At 49.2% G+C, this 22,776-nt stretch overlaps 2 protein-coding genes and 2 non-coding genes across 7 annotated transcripts; 3 read left to right on the forward strand and 1 right to left on the reverse strand.

Moving 5' to 3' along the window:
• Nucleotides 1–26: 26 nt before the first annotated feature.
• Nucleotides 27–100, reverse strand: trnan-guu (transfer RNA asparagine (anticodon GUU)). The gene has a single exon. It is a non-coding gene; the product is annotated as a tRNA-Asn (tRNA).
• A 590-nt stretch (nt 101–690) lies between these two features.
• Nucleotides 691–764, forward strand: trnan-guu (transfer RNA asparagine (anticodon GUU)). The gene has a single exon. It is a non-coding gene; the product is annotated as a tRNA-Asn (tRNA).
• A 799-nt stretch (nt 765–1,563) lies between these two features.
• ppm1ka (protein phosphatase, Mg2+/Mn2+ dependent 1Ka) lies at nt 1,564–7,940 on the forward strand. Its single transcript, XM_086197303.1, has 9 exons — nt 1,564–1,664; nt 2,604–2,723; nt 3,056–3,232; nt 3,317–3,489; nt 3,630–3,730; nt 4,488–4,653; nt 5,710–5,854; nt 6,798–6,932; nt 7,008–7,940. Exons 2-9 carry the CDS (start codon nt 2,652–2,654, stop codon nt 7,137–7,139), a joined length of 1,101 nt encoding a protein of 366 aa, XP_086053429.1. The 5' UTR covers nt 1,564–1,664; nt 2,604–2,651; the 3' UTR covers nt 7,140–7,940.
• A 405-nt stretch (nt 7,941–8,345) lies between these two features.
• LOC147238931 (broad substrate specificity ATP-binding cassette transporter ABCG2-like) lies at nt 8,346–22,761 on the forward strand. Of its 4 annotated transcripts, XM_086196704.1 has the most exons (22): nt 8,346–8,421; nt 9,089–9,127; nt 9,376–9,449; nt 9,532–9,650; nt 12,198–12,257; nt 12,344–12,458; nt 12,969–13,121; nt 13,250–13,407; nt 13,574–13,676; nt 13,748–13,796; nt 13,868–13,966; nt 14,098–14,196; nt 14,611–14,756; nt 14,895–14,977; nt 15,066–15,155; nt 15,233–15,357; nt 15,864–16,018; nt 16,106–16,195; nt 16,367–16,443; nt 21,472–21,592; nt 22,226–22,353; nt 22,451–22,761. In XM_086196704.1, the coding sequence occupies exons 3-21, from the start codon at nt 9,384–9,386 to the stop codon at nt 22,313–22,315; spliced, it is 1,998 nt and encodes a 665-aa protein (XP_086052830.1). In that variant the 5' UTR covers nt 8,346–8,421; nt 9,089–9,127; nt 9,376–9,383; the 3' UTR covers nt 22,316–22,353; nt 22,451–22,761. The 4 variants fall into 4 exon arrangements, with proteins under 4 accessions (XP_086052830.1, XP_086052833.1, XP_086052831.1 ...); XM_086196707.1 differs by lacking the exons at nt 21,472–21,592; nt 22,226–22,353; nt 22,451–22,761 and adding an exon at nt 16,748–17,348 and having other exon boundaries at nt 13,868–13,970; nt 14,072–14,196; XM_086196705.1 differs by lacking the exons at nt 21,472–21,592; nt 22,226–22,353; nt 22,451–22,761 and adding an exon at nt 16,748–17,348.
• The last annotated feature ends 15 nt before the right edge of the window (nt 22,762–22,776 follow it).

The following is a 22,776-nucleotide window of genomic DNA, read 5'->3' on the forward strand; positions in this document are numbered from 1 at the left end:
ACTGGCTACTCTGATCAAAACAACTTCGTCCCTGGGTGGGCTTGAACCACCAACCTTTCGGTTAACAGCCGAACGCGCTAACCGATTGCGCCACAGAGACTAACGAAGGCTGGAAACCGTGGAGAAAAATGGCATAGAGTTCTGTTTATGTCTGGGCTTCGGTTTGGTCAGAGGTTGATGGCGACGCCAATGATAGCGTGGTTGAAGTCCTCTGCTCCGTGGACCGTTTTGAAAATCTCTCTTTGCTAATGGTGTATCGGGCATTTGCCAGAGGTACAATCAGAGAGTCTGGAAACCAGCCGGGATTTACACAGTTTAATCCGATTAATTCTATGTATCAATGTGTCATCTAAATACCTGGTCTGGACAAGGCTTCTGCCTGAGTTAGGCTGAAATCACAACTTCTACATCCCCAGATGGGCCCACACCACCAACCCTTCAGCTAACAGCCAAACACGCGAACTGATTGCGCCACAGAGACATGATTATGGAGATGAGGGGCGTGGCCAAAACTGTGGCCAACCAGTCCAGCGGCGCCCTTTTTGCACAGCTGTGTGGCTTCCATCACAGGCCTTCGGACAATGATGCAGCGGTTCACCTCAAAATTGGTGAGAAGGCTGGCCACCACCAGTCACAGCTGTCAAGAACGGGAATCCGTTGATGATTGCTAACTAATGGGTGGGAACAGCAGTCTCTGTGGCGCAATCGGTTAGCGCGTTCGGCTGTTAACCGAAAGGTTGGTGGTTCGAGCCCACCCAGGGACGGACGAGTTCTTTTAGCGACTGAAGAGTGAACCTTTGGTAACAGACTTCAGCTGGTATGAATCTGATTTGTATGACACGAAGACTCCATCCTCAGATTGTATTTGATCATTGAATTCAACATAAGGATCCTGCCACTTTTTGTAAGTTCTCTGTCGAGTCTATGTCTCTATGATGGGCTCAAGGAATGCAGTAACAATCAGTGGCTTCCTGGTCTGGGGTCGCCCTCTGGCAGTCCTGGTCTGCTGTACATGGAACTTTTTTCAAGATGTGCGGTGTTGGGATCTGGTCAGTAGAGGGAGCTCAAGGATCTCTGCTAACACTCAACCTTCCACAAGTGCCTCAGGCTGTCAAGGATCAGTGTCAAGTGCCCTTGGGACTCCAAATCAGTACTGGATCAAGTATTGATACGGAACCCACTGATTTGTCCTGCCTGAATGAATTCACAGTAACAGAATTCTGTTGTATTCATGGCCACAAATGACTTCATTTCAAAGGTTAAATCTTTTTCTCTCCCCACGGCCACTCCAGGGTGCAGAGAACTAGGTTCCCCTGGTAAAGCAGCTAGTATACTGACAGCTAAACTTAGTTCTATGTCAACAAAGGCAGAGATTGTGTGTTGGGGGGGGGGGGGGGGTAAGAGCAAGCTATATCCAGGGAGAGCCACCGTATAGCCTGACATGGCCTAGGCCCAAACACATCCCCTGCATGGTTGGGGGGGGGGGGGGGGCTTTGAAGGTTCTGATTGGACGTCTGAAGCTCAGTTTAAATGCCTGGAGCCGAGCCCCCCGATCTCAGCAGCCACTGCGCCAAGCTGACCAGGCAGCAGCCGGAGCTCGGGACACCCGTTGCCTCGGAGACAGGGACGGCGGGAATTTCAGCAAGATAAATAAAGAGTGAAAGGTGAGCTGACACTTTGATTTAGCTTCCTGTGAATGGGAGAAAATGTACCGTGATTTGATCTCACAATGTTGCTTCCTATTGTACATTCTTAATTATTTTTTGGTAACTTTTACGGCTTAACTTCTGTATGATGGCTAGGCTATGCGCTACCCACCCAGATACTCAATGTATAAGTAAGGAATAGTGGAGAGAGTTCTGACTGAAACCAAGTCACTAGTACTGAAGTCCTAACCTGAACCAGGATTCAGCAGTGGCGGCTCGTGGTTCATATGGAAGACGACTGTGAAGCTCTGGACCAACCGGCATGCACCCAGGCATGTGCATCATGCAGGTCATGTGTGTTTAAATGCACACGTTCTACTCCAGCGTTCCAAGTAAAGGTCACACGGACCGTGTGAGTCAACATGGGAAGTGAGTTTAGATTGTGACGTAACGGGTTCTAACAGGTCTTGACCCAGAGCTCATCTCGGTGCTTTGGCAGGCGACGTAAAAACTGTTTTTGACACAGAAATGGGGGAAAGGTGACAACCTACTTGTGCCCCCCTCACCTGGTATTTTGTGGTTCAGGGGATTTTGCTGCCATCAGTTGGAGTAAAAGGCTCTTGAGCCAGCGGGCTGGTAATGGATAGGGCACGAGGAACTTAGAACACAGGAAGGGATGGGGGGCTATTTGTGGCAAGAGCAGGAGGTGTGATTGGAAGGTGTTAGGTGAAGCACAGAGCTGGTTTACTGCAGGATTCCGAAATGCTGAAGGAACCAATCAGCATTTGCAAGAAGTACAATCAGACACTGACAACTGGCCATGATTTAAACTGTAGATTAGGATCTACAGGGATGTGGCCTAAGATTACAAGTACAAGTACTTCATCCCGTGACACTCTAGTTCCTACCTGAGTGATCAGACGCAGCTGAACTCATTCTGTTTATCTTCCGTTTCAGAAATCCACCTCCCAGTTGGGTGTAAACTCCCCTCCGAGACGCTCCACCATGTCGTCTACAGTGCTGCTCAACATCCTGCGTTGTGGCCGTGCCACCGTGGCCCGCCAGACCTTCCTCACGGTGCGCTACTGACCAGACACACAAATCAGGACAAAATATACCGTTTCCTCCATAAGAGTTGGTGTTAATGATCAATCTGTAATTTTAGGTGCGGAAGAAAGGAAGCCATACTTGTTTTTTGTGTTGCCTCGGTAGCCCAGGTTGACTCCACGTCATGAGGGTTTAAGTTGTTTGATCAAGTTTGATTTGCAAGTTGTGAAAATACACACAGCGACAGGAACACTTCCCACCCGCCACCATTCACTGTGCTAAGCTAACTAGCAGCTAACTGGTCACTGTGGGAGTTCTCCAGAACATCTTAGAGGATAACTTGGCTAATTATGGTCCTGCAGGTCGGTGCAGGATCATTGGGGTCTGTTGGCATGCGCCGGGCCAGCGGGTCGGTCCATTTCAACAGAGATGACAGTGGCCAGCTGGTCACCTGGGACATGTTTGGGATCTGGGACAACAGGATAGAGGAACCGGTCCTGCTGCCCTCCAGGATCAGATATGGAAAAGCCATTCCTCAGGTACCTGAGGGTCAAGCCAGCTTTGTAACTGGACACATGACTGGATGAATATATAAATGAATGGATGATGAATTGACTTCTCAGGTCAGCCTGTCCCGCGTCGGCAGTGCATCGGTTTTGGGCCTCAGGAAGCAGAATGAGGACCGTCTATGTGTCGCCCGTATCCATGACAACCTGCTGTACTTCGCTGTGTTCGATGGCCACGGCGGACCATACGCCGCCAACTACTGCTACACCTTCATGGAGAAATTTATCAGGTTTGCATTGGTCACTTCTGAAAATCAACTCCCAATTATTTCTGACGGTTTTTCCACGAGCATGAATGACTGTAAGGTGGACGCAGCAGTTCTGTAGCCTGCTCGTTCTTAATGAAGCGTTCAAACACGATCCTGAACAGAGACGCGCTGGACAAGGAGGAGGACCTGGAGAAGGTTGTCAAGAAAGCCTTCCTGGACACTGATAAATCTCTACACAAGCACCTCTCCTGCTTCGACAATGGTGAGACACACAAATGGACAAGTCACACCACATTTGTTTGGTTCAGAAAACATTACAGAGCAGGTTGGTGTCCGCCCCCATCCTCGTTCCACCTGTTGCAGTTCTATGTTCGTAAACGAGATGCACCCAAACATTCCCTCCCCCAATCACACAATCGCTTATTGACTCGCCATCAAGCAGCTGGAACTTAGAAGCTGTACCAGACCTAAAAATAGCTTTCCAGTAATGTTGGTTAAGTGTCAGAGGCAAGCGAACGCTACAGTTCCCCCAACATGCCTTTCTGCTGCCATCTGAAGTAAAACCAGCATGGATCAGTCAGTGGTGCTGCCATACCACCTGGGCCTGTATGTGAGCATTTACCAGTGAATTCTGGCTTCAACTTCCTCAGCAGAGCTAGCAAAGCTAACAGTGCTAACAGGGCTAGCAGGGCTAGCGCTCACTCAAGGTGGTTTGACCCTTGTGCTTGGCCACAGATAATGTACATTCATCAAAACCAGGACTGATGGCTGGTTCAGGCCTTACTGCAACATGGTGGCTGGTACTATGGCCTGATAAAAGGTACTTTGGGCTAAATGGCATGTCATTCATTTTACTTTGAAACTGTTGTTTTTAATCAGTTTGGCTGTAGTCTTCCAGAACTCTAAATCTTTACTATATTTATCCCACCCCCAACTAAGTTTTACTCCACCTCCGCCAGTGGACTCCAGCCTTTAAACTGGGTTGTATTTCAATAAAGACTCTTCTCGCTCCCCCTCAGCTTCCTTCCTGTCGGCTGGCACCACAGCGACAGTCGCTCTGCTACGGGACGGCGTGGAGCTGGTGGTCGGGAGTGTTGGTGACAGTCGGGCGATGCTTTGCAGGAAGGGGCGAGCCAGCATGATCACCAAAGACCACACACCGGACCGCAAGGATGAGAGGCAACGGTACAACTGCTGCTGTTACCTTTGTCCCTGTCAGGGAGCATGGAGCTTCTGATGTGTATGACCTCAGAGGGCTGAACCCCCCAGCATGCGGGTTTACTTGAACCCAGCTGGATCGGTTCCAGTGTGAGAGGAGAGCAGGGCTCAGGTTTCCCAGATGCTTCTGGGGAACTCCGTCACACTGGAGGTCTAGTTCGTCCAGGGTGAAACCTGAGCAGAGTGGAGGTTTGGTTTTGCTCTCAGCTGATTCTGGAGCAGCTGTTGTTATTTAACAGCACAACTCGACTATGTTTGACCCTGGACCCAGGGTTGGCTTACAAAACAATCACAAGAACGGCTCCAGCCTACCTGGAATCCCTGATCCAGGTCTACTCTCCTTCTCGCCCACTACGCTCTGCATGCAAAAGACGCCTGGTGCTTCCAGCCCAGCGCTGCTCCAAATCTCTAGCCAGACTCTTCTCTTCTGTTGTTCCCAAATGGTGGAACGAACTACCGAACTCTGTGCGTTCTGCTGAGTCCCTTTCTACTTTTAAGAGACAATTGAAGACTCAATTGTTCAGAGAGCACCGAGGCACTGAACCTGACTCTGCTCCTCTTTGGGGTAGAATCAGTCAGAGGGTCCAAGACCCAGCACTTAGTGACTATGTAGCACTAACTGTGTTGTGTCATGTATGTCTGTTATATAAAAAAAAAAAAGGGAGGAGGGTGACACTTCTTCTGCCACTAGATGGCAGTACCTGTGACCAAATCACAACTGAAGCACTTTTGCGCTTCCTATGGGCTTTTCCTTAATTAAGTCTAAATTCTTGCTTGTGTTGTACGTCGCTTTGGACAAAAGCGTCTGCTAAATGAAATTGGAGAATTGTAGAATTGGACCCCAGCCAAACATGCAGCCTCAGGACGCAGTGACGTTCACACATGTGGTCTATCTGGGCCTGTGGGCCCATAAGAAACTGTTGTGTTCTATCAGGCTGTAGCTGCAATCAGAGGTCCACATGAACTGTCAATGAAAACACCATGCCAACTAACACAAGACCACATATGTGTATGTGTGTTCAGGATCCAGAGATTTGGCGGATTCGTGACATGGAACAGTGTGGGTGTGGCCAATGTTAATGGGCGGCTCGCCATGACACGCAGTATCGGAGACTTCCACCTTAAAAGAAGCGGTGTCATCGCGGAGCCGGAGACACAGCGGCTCACCGTGAGTCCCAGTGGAGGTTGATGAGACTGACGATTGTTGTGTTCATCATCCCCAGAGACACACGAGAGGATAGAAACCCTTCATTCTCTGGGCTGCATCAGGGAGTTGAGCTAGTTAGCTTAGCACAATGACTGGAAGTGGGTGGGAAGTGTTAGCGTAGCTCCGTCTCTGCCTGCATTAATGTCAGGAGGGTTGTGTGTAACCTTGGTGATGAATACCAGTTTAACATGAGGAGACGTTGTAGTGGTAGAATCAGACACGTAGCCGGAACTACTTTCCTGACTGGGAGCAGTGATTTGACGCAGCACCTCCAAAGCTCCACTGGAACTTGGGTCAACAGAACCAAAGGTTTGTTGAGGACTAGAAGAGCGACTGCTGCTACTGATGATGATGAGGAGGAGGATTCCTGCTGGACACACCAGCATCCTGGACCTGAGCTAGCTGATGCTAACACTTCCACCCACTACCAGTCACTGTGCTAAGCTAACTAGCCTGGACCTGAGCTAGCTGATGCTAACACTTCCACCCACTACCAGCCATTGGGCTAAGCTAACCAGCATCCTGAACCTGAGCTAGCTGATGCTAGCACTTCCCACCTACAACCAGCCATTGTGCTAAGCTAATTAGTGTGAGTGAGGATGAGGAGGATTAATGCTGGACACTCCAGCATCCTGGACCTGAGCTAGCTAGTGCTAAAACTTCCCACCCACTAGCAGTTCTCGTGCTAAGCTACCTAGCGAGGCTATCAGCTCCCTACAGAGGAGTCTCTTTTCATTGGAGGACAGATGCTGCCACCAGTGCATCAACAACCAATCAAGAAAGAGCAAATTGTAATTGCGGTGATCAAGTTCAACCAGCAGAGGGCAGTTGATGTGCATATTGATGGTGGCGTCCAGAATTTATTGGAACCAGGAGCTCCTGAGGTCTCTGTCTGCCTCTGCAGGTCCAACACGCCAATGACTCCTTCCTGGCTCTGACCACTGACGGTGTCACCTTCCTGTTGAGTGACCAGGAGATCTGTGACATCATCGGCCAGTGCTCGGACCCCACCGAGGCTGCAGACATCATCACTCAGCAGGTACGACTCGCAAGTCCTGGTGCCCCTCCTGTTTTCAGCCTTCTTCGCTGAGCCGAGTCAATGTGTGTTTTGAAGGCACTGCAGTACGGCTCCGAGGACAACGCCACCGTCGTGGTCGTCCCGTTCGGCGCCTGGGGGAAACACCAGCACTCCAGCACCATCTACAGCATGAGCAGGAACTTTGCCTCCAGCGGGCGATGGGTGTAGGCAACGCAAAAGAAGCGCAGTTTTGAGGATGAAGGAATTAAACATGTTTTCATGTTCATCCCCCACGACTTGACTTCAGTGCCCCGTCAGAGCACCAACGTCCACGAGTTCGCTTCCCACCGACTCGTGTACATCGTGTACATTTGTATATACGCAGATTAGCTGCAGCACTCCTATGTCAGTGCTTATGTCTCAGTCAGTCCACGCTCATCTGCAAGGCTCCACGGGCACAGATGCCATTCATGTTCTCCAGAGACGATGCGATCATCAGCCGTGATGTCATGACCATCTGAGGTGGACTCACCAGCAGGGGAGCAGGTTTTAATTGTTGCAATTATTCAGAGGAAAAAACACGTTTATTCGTGACCTCAGCCAAAGTAACTCCACTTTGCACAATCCCAAAGTATATCAGTGATTGGTGGAGCGCTCTGTCACCATGGCAACGTCAACTCTGTGCTGCTAACAGTCACCAGGTAGTTTCACGCACAGGCGCTTGTTAATCGTGGGCGCCGTGGTTCAGCCCCAGCAGCAGCGGCGTGGAGCTCTGACGACAGCCGGCGCCGTGGTAACCAGCCAAAGACCCTCCAGATGCAACATCACGTTTCAGCCGTGTTTTTTCTCACACTCTGACAATGAGTGACATTCGACTTTAAAAAAAATAAAAATAAAATGTATGTAAAAACCAAGATTTGTAGCTTTTTCTACCGACAAGCTGGAGTGTTTTGTTTTTTAAAAAACACTGAGCCAGCCCCCTGACATCTAACCTCTGACCTTTGACCCCGGGGCTGAGAGGATCTGCGTTCAAAGGGAAGAATAAAGTTTGACATCCTGGACTGAGACGTCTGTTTTGTCGGGTCTTTTTTCTGTCTGCAGCAGAGTTAATAGAAGCTGTCAAACAAGTGACGGCTGTTCTTTTGGGTGATTTAGAAAATTAAAACGGAGGAACCACAAATAAAAAACCTCATGTCATTAAAGATCGAAATGTTGTCAAACTTAACAAGTACATCTAATTCAGTTCTTTAAAAATATTATATTGGCACATTTTTACACATTAACCTGAACATGTGTCTGCATGGCGCGCAAACACGATGTATTTCTAACACTAGGAGGAGTACATCAGCATGTCCAGAAAAAGCTGCTGTTACCCGCTGCCACCAGGTGGTGCTGTGACTAATCTGCTGCTTCCTTGGCCCAAGCTCCGCCCCTCCACCCTGTTTGGTGAAAATCTAGTTTTTGTGTAATCCTGCTGACGAACGCTGACAGCAAAGCCCACCTGGCACAGGTGAGACGGGACGGGGAATCGAGCTCAGATATTCTGTAACGTTAATACGGCTCGACTCGAGAAACAATCGGGATCAAGTGACACTTCAATAAGTGCACTTTATCTTCCAAGATCTCACTATTAGGAGTCTAGAGCTCACAAAGATGGTTTCTCCCCTCCTTCGTTACTTCTCAGTGACTCCGGAATGCAGTAAGAGCCAGGCATGTATATTTAGCTTGAAGCTAACGGAGACCGACGTTTAAAAACAGCTCAACTGACTGAAAAAACCTCTGTTAGCAAACTCTTCAGGTCGCTGTCCGCTACGATCCAGGATGAGCAGCAGTCCAAACACTTTTGGTTGGAGCTAAAACCACTTAGCCGCCATTGCTAGCCAGCGGGCGCTAACATCCCTCTGCCTTCAGAGTCACTAGGAGGTGAAAGTACAGCTTTGTGAGCTACTGTGTACTTGAAACTGGAAGTTCACTTGTTGGGTGGATTATTGCTGTTGGTACATTGTGACTGTAGAGGCAGGACTGTAGTGATGTCACCCCCCCACTCACCCCCCCCCCCCCCACTCAGTTTATGACGCCCTCAGCCATCAAACTGGGCTGAGCAAACTTCTCTCTCTCCCTCTCTCTCACTCGCCCGCCCGCCCCCTGGCTGGTGTCCTGTGGTTGGGTGATGTCAGTCAGCAGCTCCTCTCTCAGAGACTCTCCAACTTCAGCAGGTGAGTGATGAACCCAGGCTGCTTAGGTCTCGCCATGGAGTGTGTGTGTGTGTGTGTGTGGGGGGGGGGGGGGCAGAGATCAGAGCCATGGCAGGGAAGCTCTGGGTGGAGGCCAGAGGTTAAAGGCAACAGGGTGTCCTGAAGTAGTTGGAGGGTAACTATTCAGAAGCATGAGGCTGAAGCAGAGAGAGGGGGATGAGGCGGAACATGGACAGAAGTACGAGAAGTACAGCAGCGTGTTTCTGTAGTGTTTAGGATGGCGAGCGGCAGGATGCCAGAGAGCGGCGTGGACATGGAGCTGAACGGAGCTTCCCAACCTCAGGTACCTTCCTCCCAAAATCTCCCGTGTTGGACGCTTATCCAGCCGAGTGTGTTTTAGAGTGTATTAACAAGTTGGGTTTTAGTCGACAGGTAACAGCGGCGCAACCGTTAGCTTCCACAACCTTCACTATAAGGTCACACTGGGAGGAAACTGCCTGTGCCGGAGGAAGACCACCACCAAAGACATCCTCGTCGACCTCAAGTGAGTCCATAGAGTAGAGGGAAGTGTAGAACAGCCCCACAGGAAGTTCACAGGTCTCCCATGAGGGGTTTCTGTAGTCCAACAGGAAGTGGTCATATCCATGGTTCCTCCACCAGCCACCAATGGGATCGTTTCATGGGATTTAGGATGAATGAGTCAGAAATTCACCACAGACTCGAGATTTAAGCTCCCTCACACTGACCTGTGGAGAGGAGGGGCTGTCACAGCGCCACCTAGCGCTTTCAGGAAGGCAGCTGCTTTCTCAACCTGGGATCTCAACCCAGGGAGCCCAAATATGTCATTTCCAGATATTAAGGGTCAGAACAAGAGCTTGTTTTTGTCTGTTTGGCTACACACACACACACACACACACACACACACACACACACAGCCCGACATGGAGGCGTTCCAGTCAACATGTGCAGTTCTTGTGTGTTTGTTTGTCTACGTGCCGCCGGGAGCCCACCTGGCTCACCAACGTGACCCCATCAAGGCTTCTCCAATCAAGTCAAACACACAGGTTTGTAATCAAAGGAAGGATGTTGGCTTTGTCGTCCCCCCCCCCCCCGTGCCGCGCACACACACACACACACACACACACACACACACACACACACACACACACACACACACAAGCAGCTTGTAGGAAAACAATGAGTCTTAGCTTAAATCAACAAACTAAGTCAGGATGCTGAGCCTCGGTCAGAAAGAAGTCTCAAAACTTCTTAGAATCCAGAGAATCAAAGCTGCCGAGTCCAGGACTGGAGGAGAGGGACTGGGCTGACCTGTGGTCTCAGGTAGCAGGCCATCGCACCCCTGATCCACATCCCAGCCAGCAGAGGGCCAACAGACCTGAATTCTTTCATATGAGTGAAAATAAATGACACAAGAACCAACAATTCAGCCAAGACAAGGAAGCTCCATTACATTGCTGGACTGACACGACTCAGCAGAAAGCTTCTAGCTGAACCAGGACTTCAGTCTAAAGAATGGCACTTGAGTCTAGAAGCGCCGTCGGGACCAGGCTGAGTGGTACTCTGATAACCAGACTCCTTCTGGGCCGCAGGCATCAGAATTTCTGATTTTTCTTGGTCAAATTCCATTTTTACTCTCTCAGTATTTTTGATAAAGGATGATTTCAGCTAGCGCCTCCCTCCTGGTGTCTGGGGTACTGAAGCTCTTGACTCTGTACGCTGACTCCAAGTGCAAATGTGTGTTTTTGCAGTCTCCATCTATCAGCTGCTATCGGTCAGAGTGACTAATCATTGACCAGCCAGGCAAAGTTGAAGGCAGACTCAGCGGAGATGAATCCTGATGAACTCTCCCTCCGTCACAGAGCCGCTAACCACCGCCGCTCTTCTCACTTCTGTTTTTACTCTTTATCGTCTGTTGGCTGTAAAACAAATTGCCCCCCCAAGGATAATGAGGTTTACCTTGACCTTTGACCTTCACCCCTTGTGTGCTTCAGTGACACTCACGTGAGACCAACGCCTGCAAGCCTTCCCACATGGCACCTGACAACGGGATGGCCTGATACGCATCCTGACGCCCTTGCCAATAACCTCCCCTGGGTCTCACCGTCATTCGTGATCTTGCCACATGGAAACTCCTCACGTCGGACATGATAGAGTTCAGTTTGAGGAGCGTTCAAGTTTCTGTTTGATGAGATGATTCAGATTGATGGTTGTAAAAGGAAAGAACTCGCAGCCTGACAGAATCAACCCTTAAGGGTTTGGCCCGATGCTAGCCTGCTAACGCTAAAGCGGCGGTGCGAGTGATGTCAGCGAAGCTGAGCGCCAAAATTATGACGAGGAGATTGTTCAGGTGTGGAGAAAATGGGGCCGATTGTGTCCCGGTGTTTGTCCCTCCTTGGCTTCCGTAGGTTTGTCTCTTAAATCTGCTGACTAATGAGGTGACAGTTTAGATCTGGTCTTAGTCAGCGTTCCTCGGTTCCTCTCAGATTTCTGCTATCAACATCCATAAAAATTAATTTAAAGACCCCTAAAACGACCAAGAACTTAATTTGCTACACAAAACTTGCAAAAACATCAGTTCCTTTTTAAAAATGGAGAAAATATTATGAGAAATAAAAAAACTATCAAGGTAGTGTAGCAAAGCTGCAGCGTCATGCTTCAGTCACAAGAACACGCCTCTGCATCCCCGCTGTGACGACGAATGACCTCAGAGACGCCAGGAAGTCCCCTGAAAGGTTGGTCAGCAAAAAGACCCAGAGAAAAAACCCAGGACTCACACACGGAGAAGCTCTTTCAGTTCCTCAGAAATGCAACGATCACTTCAATTTTAGTAAAACTCAGTTTCCGATCAGCAATATTTTCACTTCAAAGAACGAGAAGTGAATGTGTCGAGTCATCAAAAGCAGTTTTACTCTGAATCTCGGCAGCTTTTTTCAGACAATCTGGGAGTTCACGGCAGAAAAACATCAAAACAAGCAGTGTTCATAGTATGTGACCGCCAATGGAATGTCTCAGTCCCAGCAGCGATGGGATCACCATGAATGACCTCTTTCCCTGTTCTGCTCTGTCCCAGCGGGATCATGAAGGTGGGGCTCAACGCCATCATGGGAGCGACAGGAAGTGGCAAGTCATCGTGAGTATTTGAAAGTGCGCCGTCATATTATAGTGACAGATCTGAAGTTGACGGAAGCCTGAGTGGAGGCGTTTCCTCTGGTTCAGGTTCTTAGACGTGTTGGCTGCCAGAAAGGACCCGGCCGGCCTGTCGGGCGAAGTCCTGATCGACGGAGCTCCTCAGCCTCCCAACTTCAAGTGTCTGTCAGGATACGTGGTGCAGGTGCGGGGACTCAAACTGACATACTGATCAATTCTGATCCAGAAAAGCCCTAACAAGCACTTACTGAAGGCCTCTGGAAGTCCTCCAGGCCACTGGTGGCAGTCATGAGCAGGTCTGAACGAGCAGCAGTAGGCTCATCATTCAGTGCTCGATAGGGATTCTATGCTTTAAAGTATTTGTATGTAAGTAAATGGTATTCAGATTCAAACAAAAAGACTAAGATGGATGGTCATTTAGTTTGTTGCCGAGTGTCCCGCTAGCGCCTGCCACAAACGGCCGGGTCGCTGAAGGTCTTTGTCAGTTGATGCACCTCTGGTTTTCTGCCAGAAGGTCTTGGAGTTATATCTGGATTTGGAGAGTCTTCCCATTTGCGTGTTCTTTGTATTTCATCTTTACAACAAACAGACTTTGTTGCCATGGATACTTGGTCAGCCGATTTCCTGGAGGTTTTCTGTCAGGAAAACCTGCGGGAATGTCTCGTTTCTTGGTCATTAATGTGAATGTTGGCAGGACGACGTGGTGATGGGAACGCTGACGGTGAGAGAGAACTTCACCTTCTCCGCGGCGCTTCGTCTCCCGTCCAGCGTCACGCAGGAGGAGAAGGAGCAGAAAGTCAACAGGCTGATCCAGGAGCTCGGACTAGGCAGAGTGGCCGACTCCAAGGTGAGAGAGGAGGGGCGGGATGAAGGGATGAAGATGAGGGGTGGAGGGACAGAGAAAGGAAGAGGAGTAGAATGAATGAATGTCGGTGATGGTTTCCGCCAAGATGCTAACATCTAGCGTTCCTGCAGGTAGGCACACAGCTGATTCGTGGGATCTCCGGCGGCGAGAGGAAACGCACAAACATTGGCATGGAGCTCATTATCGACCCCCCCGTCCTCTTCCTGGATGAACCCACCACCGGCCTGGACGCCAGCACCGCTAACTCTGTACTGCTGCTGCTCAAGAGGTACTATGGGGTACTTAAAGGTACTTAGTCCTAGTAGTATTACTTCAATACTTGTCAAGAACACCAAGAGGGAATTTCTTCAGATTCGTCAAAAACTTGAGGATGAACTGAAAAGATTTACTGAAAAGATGTCAAAGGTCAAGGTCTTCTCCTCCTGTTTCTCCAGGATGGCGCATAGCGGTCGCACCATCATCATGTCCATTCACCAGCCTCGATACGCCATCTACCGCCTGTTCGACAGCCTCACCCTGCTGGTCAACGGCAAACAGGTTTCTGACACACTTTAGGTCTTCCTCCCTGAGGAGCAGGTTCCTTCTAACGCTTGTTTTTATACGTACAGGTGTACCACGGCCCGGCGCCCAGTGCTCTGGAGTACTTCGCCGACATCGGTAGGAGCACAACTCTGAATCTTATATGACACAACGTGACAACACTCTTCACTCTAAACTCAATTTCCCAGGATACACCTGTGAGGCCCACAACAACCCTGCTGACTTCTTCCTGGATGTCATCAATGGTGATTCGACCGCCGTCGCCCTCAGCAGCCTGGACAAAGAAGGTGCGTGTTCAAAACAAAATGGAGGTTCGTTCATGTTAACAGCAACTTCCTTTGTCCCACAATTCAAACAAATACAAGGTCTTCATAAACCATTCTTCTCTTCAGTTCTTGTGTATCTGATTCTGATCCAGATTCTGACTCCGTGTTGCCGTCCAAACAAGGAATCGAGGACAAACTGGTGGAGGATTACAGGACCTGCCGCTACTTCCACGAGACGAAAGCAGAGCTGGGTGAGTTGAAAAAGTTGTATTTGTGTCTGTAAGGAGTTTTGAAGTTATGTTGCAAATGTGAAACGAACAAGAAACATCCACTGAAGTGTTTGTTTTTGTTGGCCAAAGTTAAAATGAAGCTTTTGGAGGTGCTGCGTCAAATCACTGCACCCAGTTTGGAAAGTAGTTCCGACAATGCTTCAGGCTCTGAGATTACAATATCTACTCATTTAAACACTCATACACGACTGTTCACCATGCTAAGCTAACTAGCATGGGTCCCCTTGATGCAGCCCAGAGGAGAGAAGAACCTCTTATGTTCTGGTGACGATGAACAACAAGAGGATTCCCAAAAAGTCTGCGTGCTTCAAAAGAAACAGAAAAGTCATGAGAATTAACACAGAAGTAGAAACTCTGACTTTCTATTTTCCTCAGAAAAGATCATCCACGGTAAATCAGCAACCAGCTCCACACCCTCAAGAACCATCACCTACAACACCAGCTTCCTGACGCAGTTCCGATGGGTTCTCAAGAGAACGTTTCAGAACCTCATGCTCAACCCGCAGACCTCCATAGCACAGGTGAGAATGTCAAGAACCTTCCAACGTCTTGTTGCTGCCGGAGCGACACAAGCTAATGTTTCCTAGCTGCTTCCAGTGTGAAGTTAATTCAGACTTACCTCAGCGAACCCTTTGCACGTGTGTTGCTGTTCCGTTCAGGTGGCAGTAACCCTGTTCCTCGCTCTGGTTGTGGGAGCCATTTTCTTTGACGTCAAGGAGGACCAGAGTGGAATCCAGAACAGGTTCTCTTGTCTAGTTTGCTAGTAATGGTAGTACCTTTAAGTTTCTCAGAATTTGTCTGATGAGCTGGCGTGTTGATGATGTCTTCAGGTTTGGCGCCCTCTTCTTCATCACGGTGAATCAATGCTTCAGCTCGCTGTCGTCGGCGGAGCTCTTCATCTCTGAGAGGAAACTCTTTGTGTGGGTCCGACACACACAAACACACTGAAACCGTTAGAAGAAGTAATTAGCTGAAGCAACTATTTTTCTCACTGCAGCCACGAGTACATCAGCGGTTACTACAGGCTGTCCGTCTACTTCCTGTCCAAGGTCCTGTCTGACATCCTCACGCTGAGGACCGTCCCCGCCATGGTCTTCAGCTGTGTGGCGTATTTCATGATCGGTGGGTGTGATGCATCTCCCATGTTTACTACAGGTAGACCGTGTTAGCACGGCAGCCGCATCACACTCAAAGCAAGAAGCTAGAATGCTGGATAATGTCGTAGTGCTGCGTTCCAGCACCGTTTCCTCAGGACCAGGACCAGGACCTGGACCAGCCACTGAGGACACAATGTGCAGCGAGAACCTGGAGGGATATCAGACCAGACCGTTAGCTTATTAGCAATCAACCACTTCTTTGCTAACAGTGCTGGTTGTTTTGTCATACAAAAGCAAAGAAGAAAGTTCCAATGAACTCACTGGAACACTTCTTTCTGTAACTAAAGAAGAAATAAAATAATTAAGAATATAAAAAATAAACACATTTTTAAAACTTATCAAAGGAATCATGAATAGTTGTATATATTCTATCAAATTTAAGCTCATGAAGTTGTGGTGAGATATTTTATCTGAAATAAAGTTTTCCCACTAAAGAAAGAAAGACAGACGTGTTGCGATGTTTGTGTGCAGGCCTGAAGCCGAGCGCTGAAGCCTTCTTCCTCTTCATGTTCACCGTGATGCTTGTGGCCTACACCACCACCTCCATGGCTCTGGCTATCTCGGCCGACCAGACAGTGGTGGCCATCGCCAACATCTTCATGACCATCGGCATCGTCTTCATGATGGTGACACTCAGCATCGACTCAGTCACTTGACACATTCCCACTAGAAGACCCACAACTACGACTCTCTTGTGTTCTCTACTCCTGCAGATCTTTGCAGGGCTGCTAGTGAATCTTCCCTCCATCGTCAGCTGGCTGGCGTGGTTGAAGTACCTGAGTATACCGCGATACGGGCTCGCTGTAAGTCAATATTTACTTCTTTTAAGGTTTTATAACACTAGCAAACACCTCCCTCTGTTTTTTCTTGAGAACCAGATAAAACCTTTCCCACAACCCCAGAAGCAGCACTGTGTGTATGTAAATATTAACCAGTGGACACGTGTGTCAATGGGTGTGTGTGTGTGTGTGTAGGCTCTGCAGGTCAATGAGTTTTCTGGGCTGAACTTCTGTGGCGGGTTGAACAGCAGCAGCATCCCACCTGGACTCGTGTAAGGACCCCTCACACACATCTGATAACTAGTGAGGCAGTGAGATGGCAGGTTGTGCTGCTCTGGTGGTGCCACCTGCTGGCCAGCATGGCACATTACACTCTGGAGCTACTTATTCAAGTAGATGAGAAGCTAGTTTGGGTCATTAACTATGAGTGGTGCTTGTGTTCGTCAGTAGGGGGTCCCAGACAGTCAAGGAGAGAAATATTTGATATCTTGTGATCGTTAGTCATGACCACTAAGTTTGGGGACAGGCTAGCTGATCTACACCTCCGTCACTGAGGAACCGTTGTGCCGTGTTCAGGTGCTCCGGGGAGGACTTCCTGCGGGAACAGGGCGTGGACTCGTCCACCTGGGGCCTCTGGCAGAACCACGTAGCTCTGGGGGTCATGACCATCTGCTTCCTCGCCATTGCTTATCTCAAACTGCGCTTCATCAGGAAGTTCACCTAGACCCTCCTCCTCCTCCTCCTCATGTCACGGTGGGACACATGGCGAGAACTGAACTTGTCTCAGCTAGATTTTCATTCATTCTTTTGATTATAAATTTAAGTCATAATCAAATGAATACAAGTGGCTGACATGATTGCACTGCCCCCTCTGGTACGCTAGCTGTTAGCATGCTAACTACCAACATCTTGATGTTAAAACTGTTGTTTTTCCTGATTCTGTGGGTTGTTTGTGAATGCGTCAGCTTGGACCCTCACACAGTGTCTTCATCAGAGGTGTTATAGAGAATTATTTGTTCACTCCATATCAGCACAGAAGCAGTTCAGCATAATGATGAATCGCTACATGATTGTTGCACCTTAAAGTTGAGAGCCAAAGAAGTGATTTTTCTTTCATTAAAAGCTATTTTATATTTATGAGTTTGTAAAAAAAATTAAATAAAATGTTGAATTTGTATTCTGAATATCAACTCTGCTCTGTTTCAGCTTTGAGAGTTTTATGTTTTTGGGTGATTCTGAAAGTTCATGTTTAAGTCTTCTCATTACTTTTTAGGAGCTTTAGCTTGAGCTTGGACATGAAATATTTGAGTGAAACAAACCTTTAAAAGTAAAATTCCTTGGAGAGCAAACCATTTTTCGTTTCTGCCTCTGTGGTCATCCTGTCCATTCAGTGGCACTGTTGTGAAAGTGAAAATATATCTGTGATATATTGAAAACAACATACCCATGTAGTGACAGGTGCACCTAGAAGTAAACATTAACAGAAAAGTACAAGGCGTCAGTAAAAGGAAACTGAATACGGAGGTGGAGGAAGCCTGCTAACAGTTAATATGGACATGAGGGTGAAACGCAGCCTCATGGTAGCACTCAAGGATTCGTCCTGATACTCCCTACAGGGGGAGGATTCACCCTGATACTCCCTACAGGGGGAGGATTCACCCTGATACTCCCTACAGGGGGAGGATTCACCCTGATACTCCCTACTGGGGAAGGATTCACCCTGATACTCCCTACTGGGGGAGGATTTGTCCTGATACTCCCTACAGGGGGAGGATTCACCCTGATACTCCCTACAGGGGGAGGATTCACCCTGATACTCCCTACTGGGGGAGGATTTGTCCTGATACTCCCTACAGGGGGAGGATTCACCCTGATACTCCCTACTGGGGGAGGATTCACCCTGATACTCCCTACAGGGGGAGGATTCACCCTGATACTCCCTACAGGGGGAGGATTCACCCTGATACTCCCTACTGGGGAAGGATTCACCCTGATACTCCCTACTGGGGGAGGATTTGTCCTGATACTCCCTACAGGGGGAGGATTCACCCTGATACTCTCTACTGGGGGAGGATTCACCCTGATACTCCCTACTGGGGGAGGATTCGTCCTGATACTCCCTACTGGGGGAGGATTCGTCCTGATACTCCCTACTGGGGGAGGATTCACCCTGATACTCCCTACTGGGGGAGGATTTGTCCTGATACTCCCTACAGGGGGAGGATTCACCCTGATACTCCCTACTGGGGGAGGATTCACCCTGATACTCCCTACAGGGGGAGGATTCACCCTGATACTCCCTACTGGGGGAGGATTCACCCTGATACTCCCTACAGGGGGAGGATTCACCCTGATACTCCCTACTGGGGAAGGATTCACCCTGATACTCCCTACTGGGGGAGGATTCACCCTGATACTCCCTACAGGGGGAGGATTCACCCTGATACTCCCTACTGGGGAAGGATTCACCCTGATACTCCCTACAGGGGGAGGATTCACCCTGATACTCCCTACAGGGGGAGGATTCACCCTGATACTCCCTACTGGGGAAGGATTCACCCTGATACTCCCTACTGGGGGAGGATTTGTCCTGATACTCCCTACAGGGGGAGGATTCACCCTGATACTCCCTACTGGGGGAGGATTTGTCCTGATACTCCCTACAGGGGGAGGATTCACCCTGATACTCCCTACTGGGGGAGGATTCACCCTGATACTCCCTACTGGGGGAGGATTCGTCCTGATACTCCCTACAGGGGGAGGATTCACCCTGATACTCCCTACTGGGGAAGGATTCACCCTGATACTCCCTACTGGGGGAGGATTTGTCCTGATACTCCCTACAGGGGGAGGATTCACCCTGATACTCCCTACAGGGGGAGGATTCACCCTGATACTCCCTACTGGGGGAGGATTTGTCCTGATACTCCCTACAGGGGGAGGATTCACCCTGATACTCCCTACAGGGGGAGGATTCACCCTGATACTCCCTACTGGGGAAGGATTCACCCTGATACTCCCTACTGGGGGAGGATTTGTCCTGATACTCCCTACAGGGGGAGGATTCACCCTGATACTCTCTACTGGGGGAGGATTCACCCTGATACTCCCTACTGGGGGAGGATTCGTCCTGATACTCCCTACTGGGGGAGGATTCGTCCTGATACTCCCTACTGGGGGAGGATTCACCCTGATACTCCCTACTGGGGGAGGATTTGTCCTGATACTCCCTACAGGGGGAGGATTCACCCTGATACTCCCTACTGGGGGAGGATTCACCCTGATACTCCCTACAGGGGGAGGATTCACCCTGATACTCCCTACAGGGGGAGGATTCACCCTGATACTCCCTACTGGGGAAGGATTCACCCTGATACTCCCTACTGGGGGAGGATTCACCCTGATACTCCCTACAGGGGGAGGATTCACCCTGATACTCCCTACTGGGGAAGGATTCACCCTGATACTCCCTACAGGGGGAGGATTCACCCTGATACTCCCTACAGGGGGAGGATTCACCCTGATACTCCCTACTGGGGAAGGATTCACCCTGATACTCCCTACTGGGGGAGGATTTGTCCTGATACTCCCTACAGGGGGAGGATTTGTCCTGATACTCCCTACAGGGGGAGGATTCACCCTGATACTCCCTACTGGGGGAGGATTTGTCCTGATACTCCCTACAGGGGGAGGATTCACCCTGATACTCCCTACTGGGGGAGGATTCACCCTGATACTCCCTACTGGGGGAGGATTCGTCCTGATACTCCCTACAGGGGGAGGATTCACCCTGATACTCCCTACTGGGGGAGGATTTGTCCTGATACTCCCTCCAGGGGGAGGATTCACCCTGATACTCCCTACAGGGGGAGGATTCACCCTGATACTCCCTACTGGGGGAGGATTCACCCTGATACTCCCTACAGGGGGAGGATTCACCCTGATACTCCCTACTGGGGGAGGATTTGTCCTGATACTCCCTACAGGGGGAGGATTCACCCTGATACTCCCTACTGGGGGAGGATTCGTCCTGATACTCCCTACAGGGGGAGGATTCACCCTGATACTCCCTACTGGGGGAGGATTCACCCTGATACTCCCTACTGGGGGAGGATTCACCCTGATACTCCCTACTGGGGGAGGATTCGTCCTGATACTCCCTACAGGGGGAGGATTCACCCTGATACTCCCTACTGGGGGAGGATTTGTCCTGATACTCCCTACTGGGGGACGATTATGTGAACACACAGTCTACACACACACAGACACCCCTGGTGGGATTAAGGCGTTGTGGGTTAGTGTACAGTAGGCGAGTGTATGCAAACAGGCTCATGCTTCCATCGCAGTGGCAGCGTGAGTGTGATGTAACACCCCAGGTAGACACACCTGGACACTGTGGTGTTGAAGTTGAGAATCCAGAGTGCAGGACAAGCGGGCGATAGTTCCTCTATGCGTTCTAATGCCTGAATCAATCATCTTTGCTAATCCGGTAAATAAAATGACTCAAACTGTTCTGAGGCTTTACAAAATGAATATGAGGATTAAACTGTCTCCATGACAACAGACTTAGAGATCATCTCCTGGTGTGTCACTTCTGTTAGGTCAACATTTCACATGCAAGTTCTGTAAATGAACTGAATAAAAAAAACTTGGATGACAGTTTTGACCTTTTGGTTCACAGTCGCAGGTCTTGCCAAGTGTATTCGTTGCAATTTCTAGTTTACTAAAAACCTAAACTCACCAAACAAGATTCAACTCAGCTGATGACTTACTTCAGTTTGTCTTTGCTGGTAATAATTAAAATGTCCACGCAAAAACTCCTTGACCTTTCACTGCCCAAAAATGTTCAGCTCATCCTCAAGTCCCGGTGGACATTTGCACCAAATGTTGACCTTTGACCTTCAAAATCTTTGAGGGTCATCCTCGAATCCAAGCGGATGCTTGTTTTGAATTAGAAGACGTCTCCTCAAGAGGTTCCTGGGACATCAGGTAAAATGAGAACGCTGCCTCTCAGGAATTTCTTTAAATCTCCCAGTAAATGTCCACTGAGACCAAAGGAGGAACTGAAACAATGTTGGTCAAAGGAAATTTTGCAATGCAGTATTTGTACTTCATAGCAGTAGAGGGGGTGCTACACAATGTCATACTGTTGCATGAATACGTGGCTACGTTAATGTAGCCTGGAGGTCTGTAACCACACATGGATCCCTGACAACCTTCAAGATGTTGCAACTCCAAACCACAAAGCCTGTCTAGACGGTTTCCCTTCATCTATCCTCCCTCCCTCATCCCCTTGTCAGGTCTTCCTCCGTCAGTCCTCTCCCTCAGATTCTCGTGCCTCAGCTTCATATGAAGCCATGTCCCGCACGCGAACGACCCTCCTCATCCTCCTCCAAGTCTGGAGCGCCGCCGCCGTTCACAGTGAGTACAAACATGCTCATCTTCATCAGAGTTTGACTTGTTGACTATCGCAGGAGGGAAGATGGGCAGGGTTTAATAACTGCCGTTCAACCTTTGTAAGAAGACAGTGGCAAACAAAGGGCTAAACACACCTTGGACCTGTTGCTATGAAATATGCAACATACAGCCAGAGATCAGATGGCAGCAGACGCCTTCAGGATACTGGAGAGTAAACCGAGAAACACAACCTCATCCACAGTCCCTCCAGTCTGCGGTCCAGGGCAGCAGTACAACCTTTGGGTGTTGTGGGATTTCAGAGAAAAGTGGGGCTGTTTTAAATGCCATTATCTGGAGATAAGTTCGTAAACTTTGTTATATCGTGATCACGGGATGTTCTCCCCTATCACGAGATGACAAACGCTCTCACCTCCTGATCAGTTCCAGGCAACTACAGTCTTTCATGCTCTAAAAAAGGCCAGAACCACAAATCTTACGCAAGTTTATTGAGCTGGGCTGCATAATCAGGACATGATATTTCTATCCAATTACAATAAAGCGTCCCATCTGTCAGGTAACTGGTACTAGTAGTCGTGATACTTTCTAAGGAGTGTGAACTTTGGTAATACTTCTCTCCACTGAACTCCTCTCTGTCAGACTTTGAATTTCCAGAGATTGATGGTTCTGCTGTGGAAGACACCTGCAGGCTTTCCTTCATCCCGACATCAGAACCCAGCATCACCATGACAACCACAGGCTCACCCAGGACAGAGAAGATACCCAAGGTATGATGAGCTGCGTTAGCTTTAGAATTAGCAGAGTACCACACTATTGTAACAAGAGGTTCCTCTATATCTAAAATCCTTACGTGTACATTTGCAGCAGATTGATGTAACCAAAAAGCCAACCGTCCAATCACCAATGAGGAAGCCAGAAACTAAAAACACAGGACCACCAATCAGGAAGCAGCCAGCTCCAGGAGGACCAATCGGTGGCCAGCTCCCAGAACCAGGTCCCAGCCTGCTCTACTACCTCCTGGCCAACACTAGACAACGTGGTTCTCTCCCGCGGTTGGACAGTTACATGTCTGAGCCAGTGAGAGGTGTCAGTCTGACATCACAAAGTGACGAGTCACCATCACTGCCGAGAGCAGGAAACAGATGGGAAATGGGTTCGTCTTCATCAGAGGACTCAAGTGATGAATAAAG

Source organism: Aulostomus chinensis, chromosome 24 (genome assembly GCF_037954235.1).
Source record: "Aulostomus chinensis isolate RoL2024-O1b breed Wild chromosome 24, RoL_Achi_v1.0, whole genome shotgun sequence".
In the NCBI taxonomy this organism is placed as follows: domain Eukaryota; kingdom Metazoa; phylum Chordata; class Actinopteri; order Syngnathiformes; family Aulostomidae; genus Aulostomus; species Aulostomus chinensis.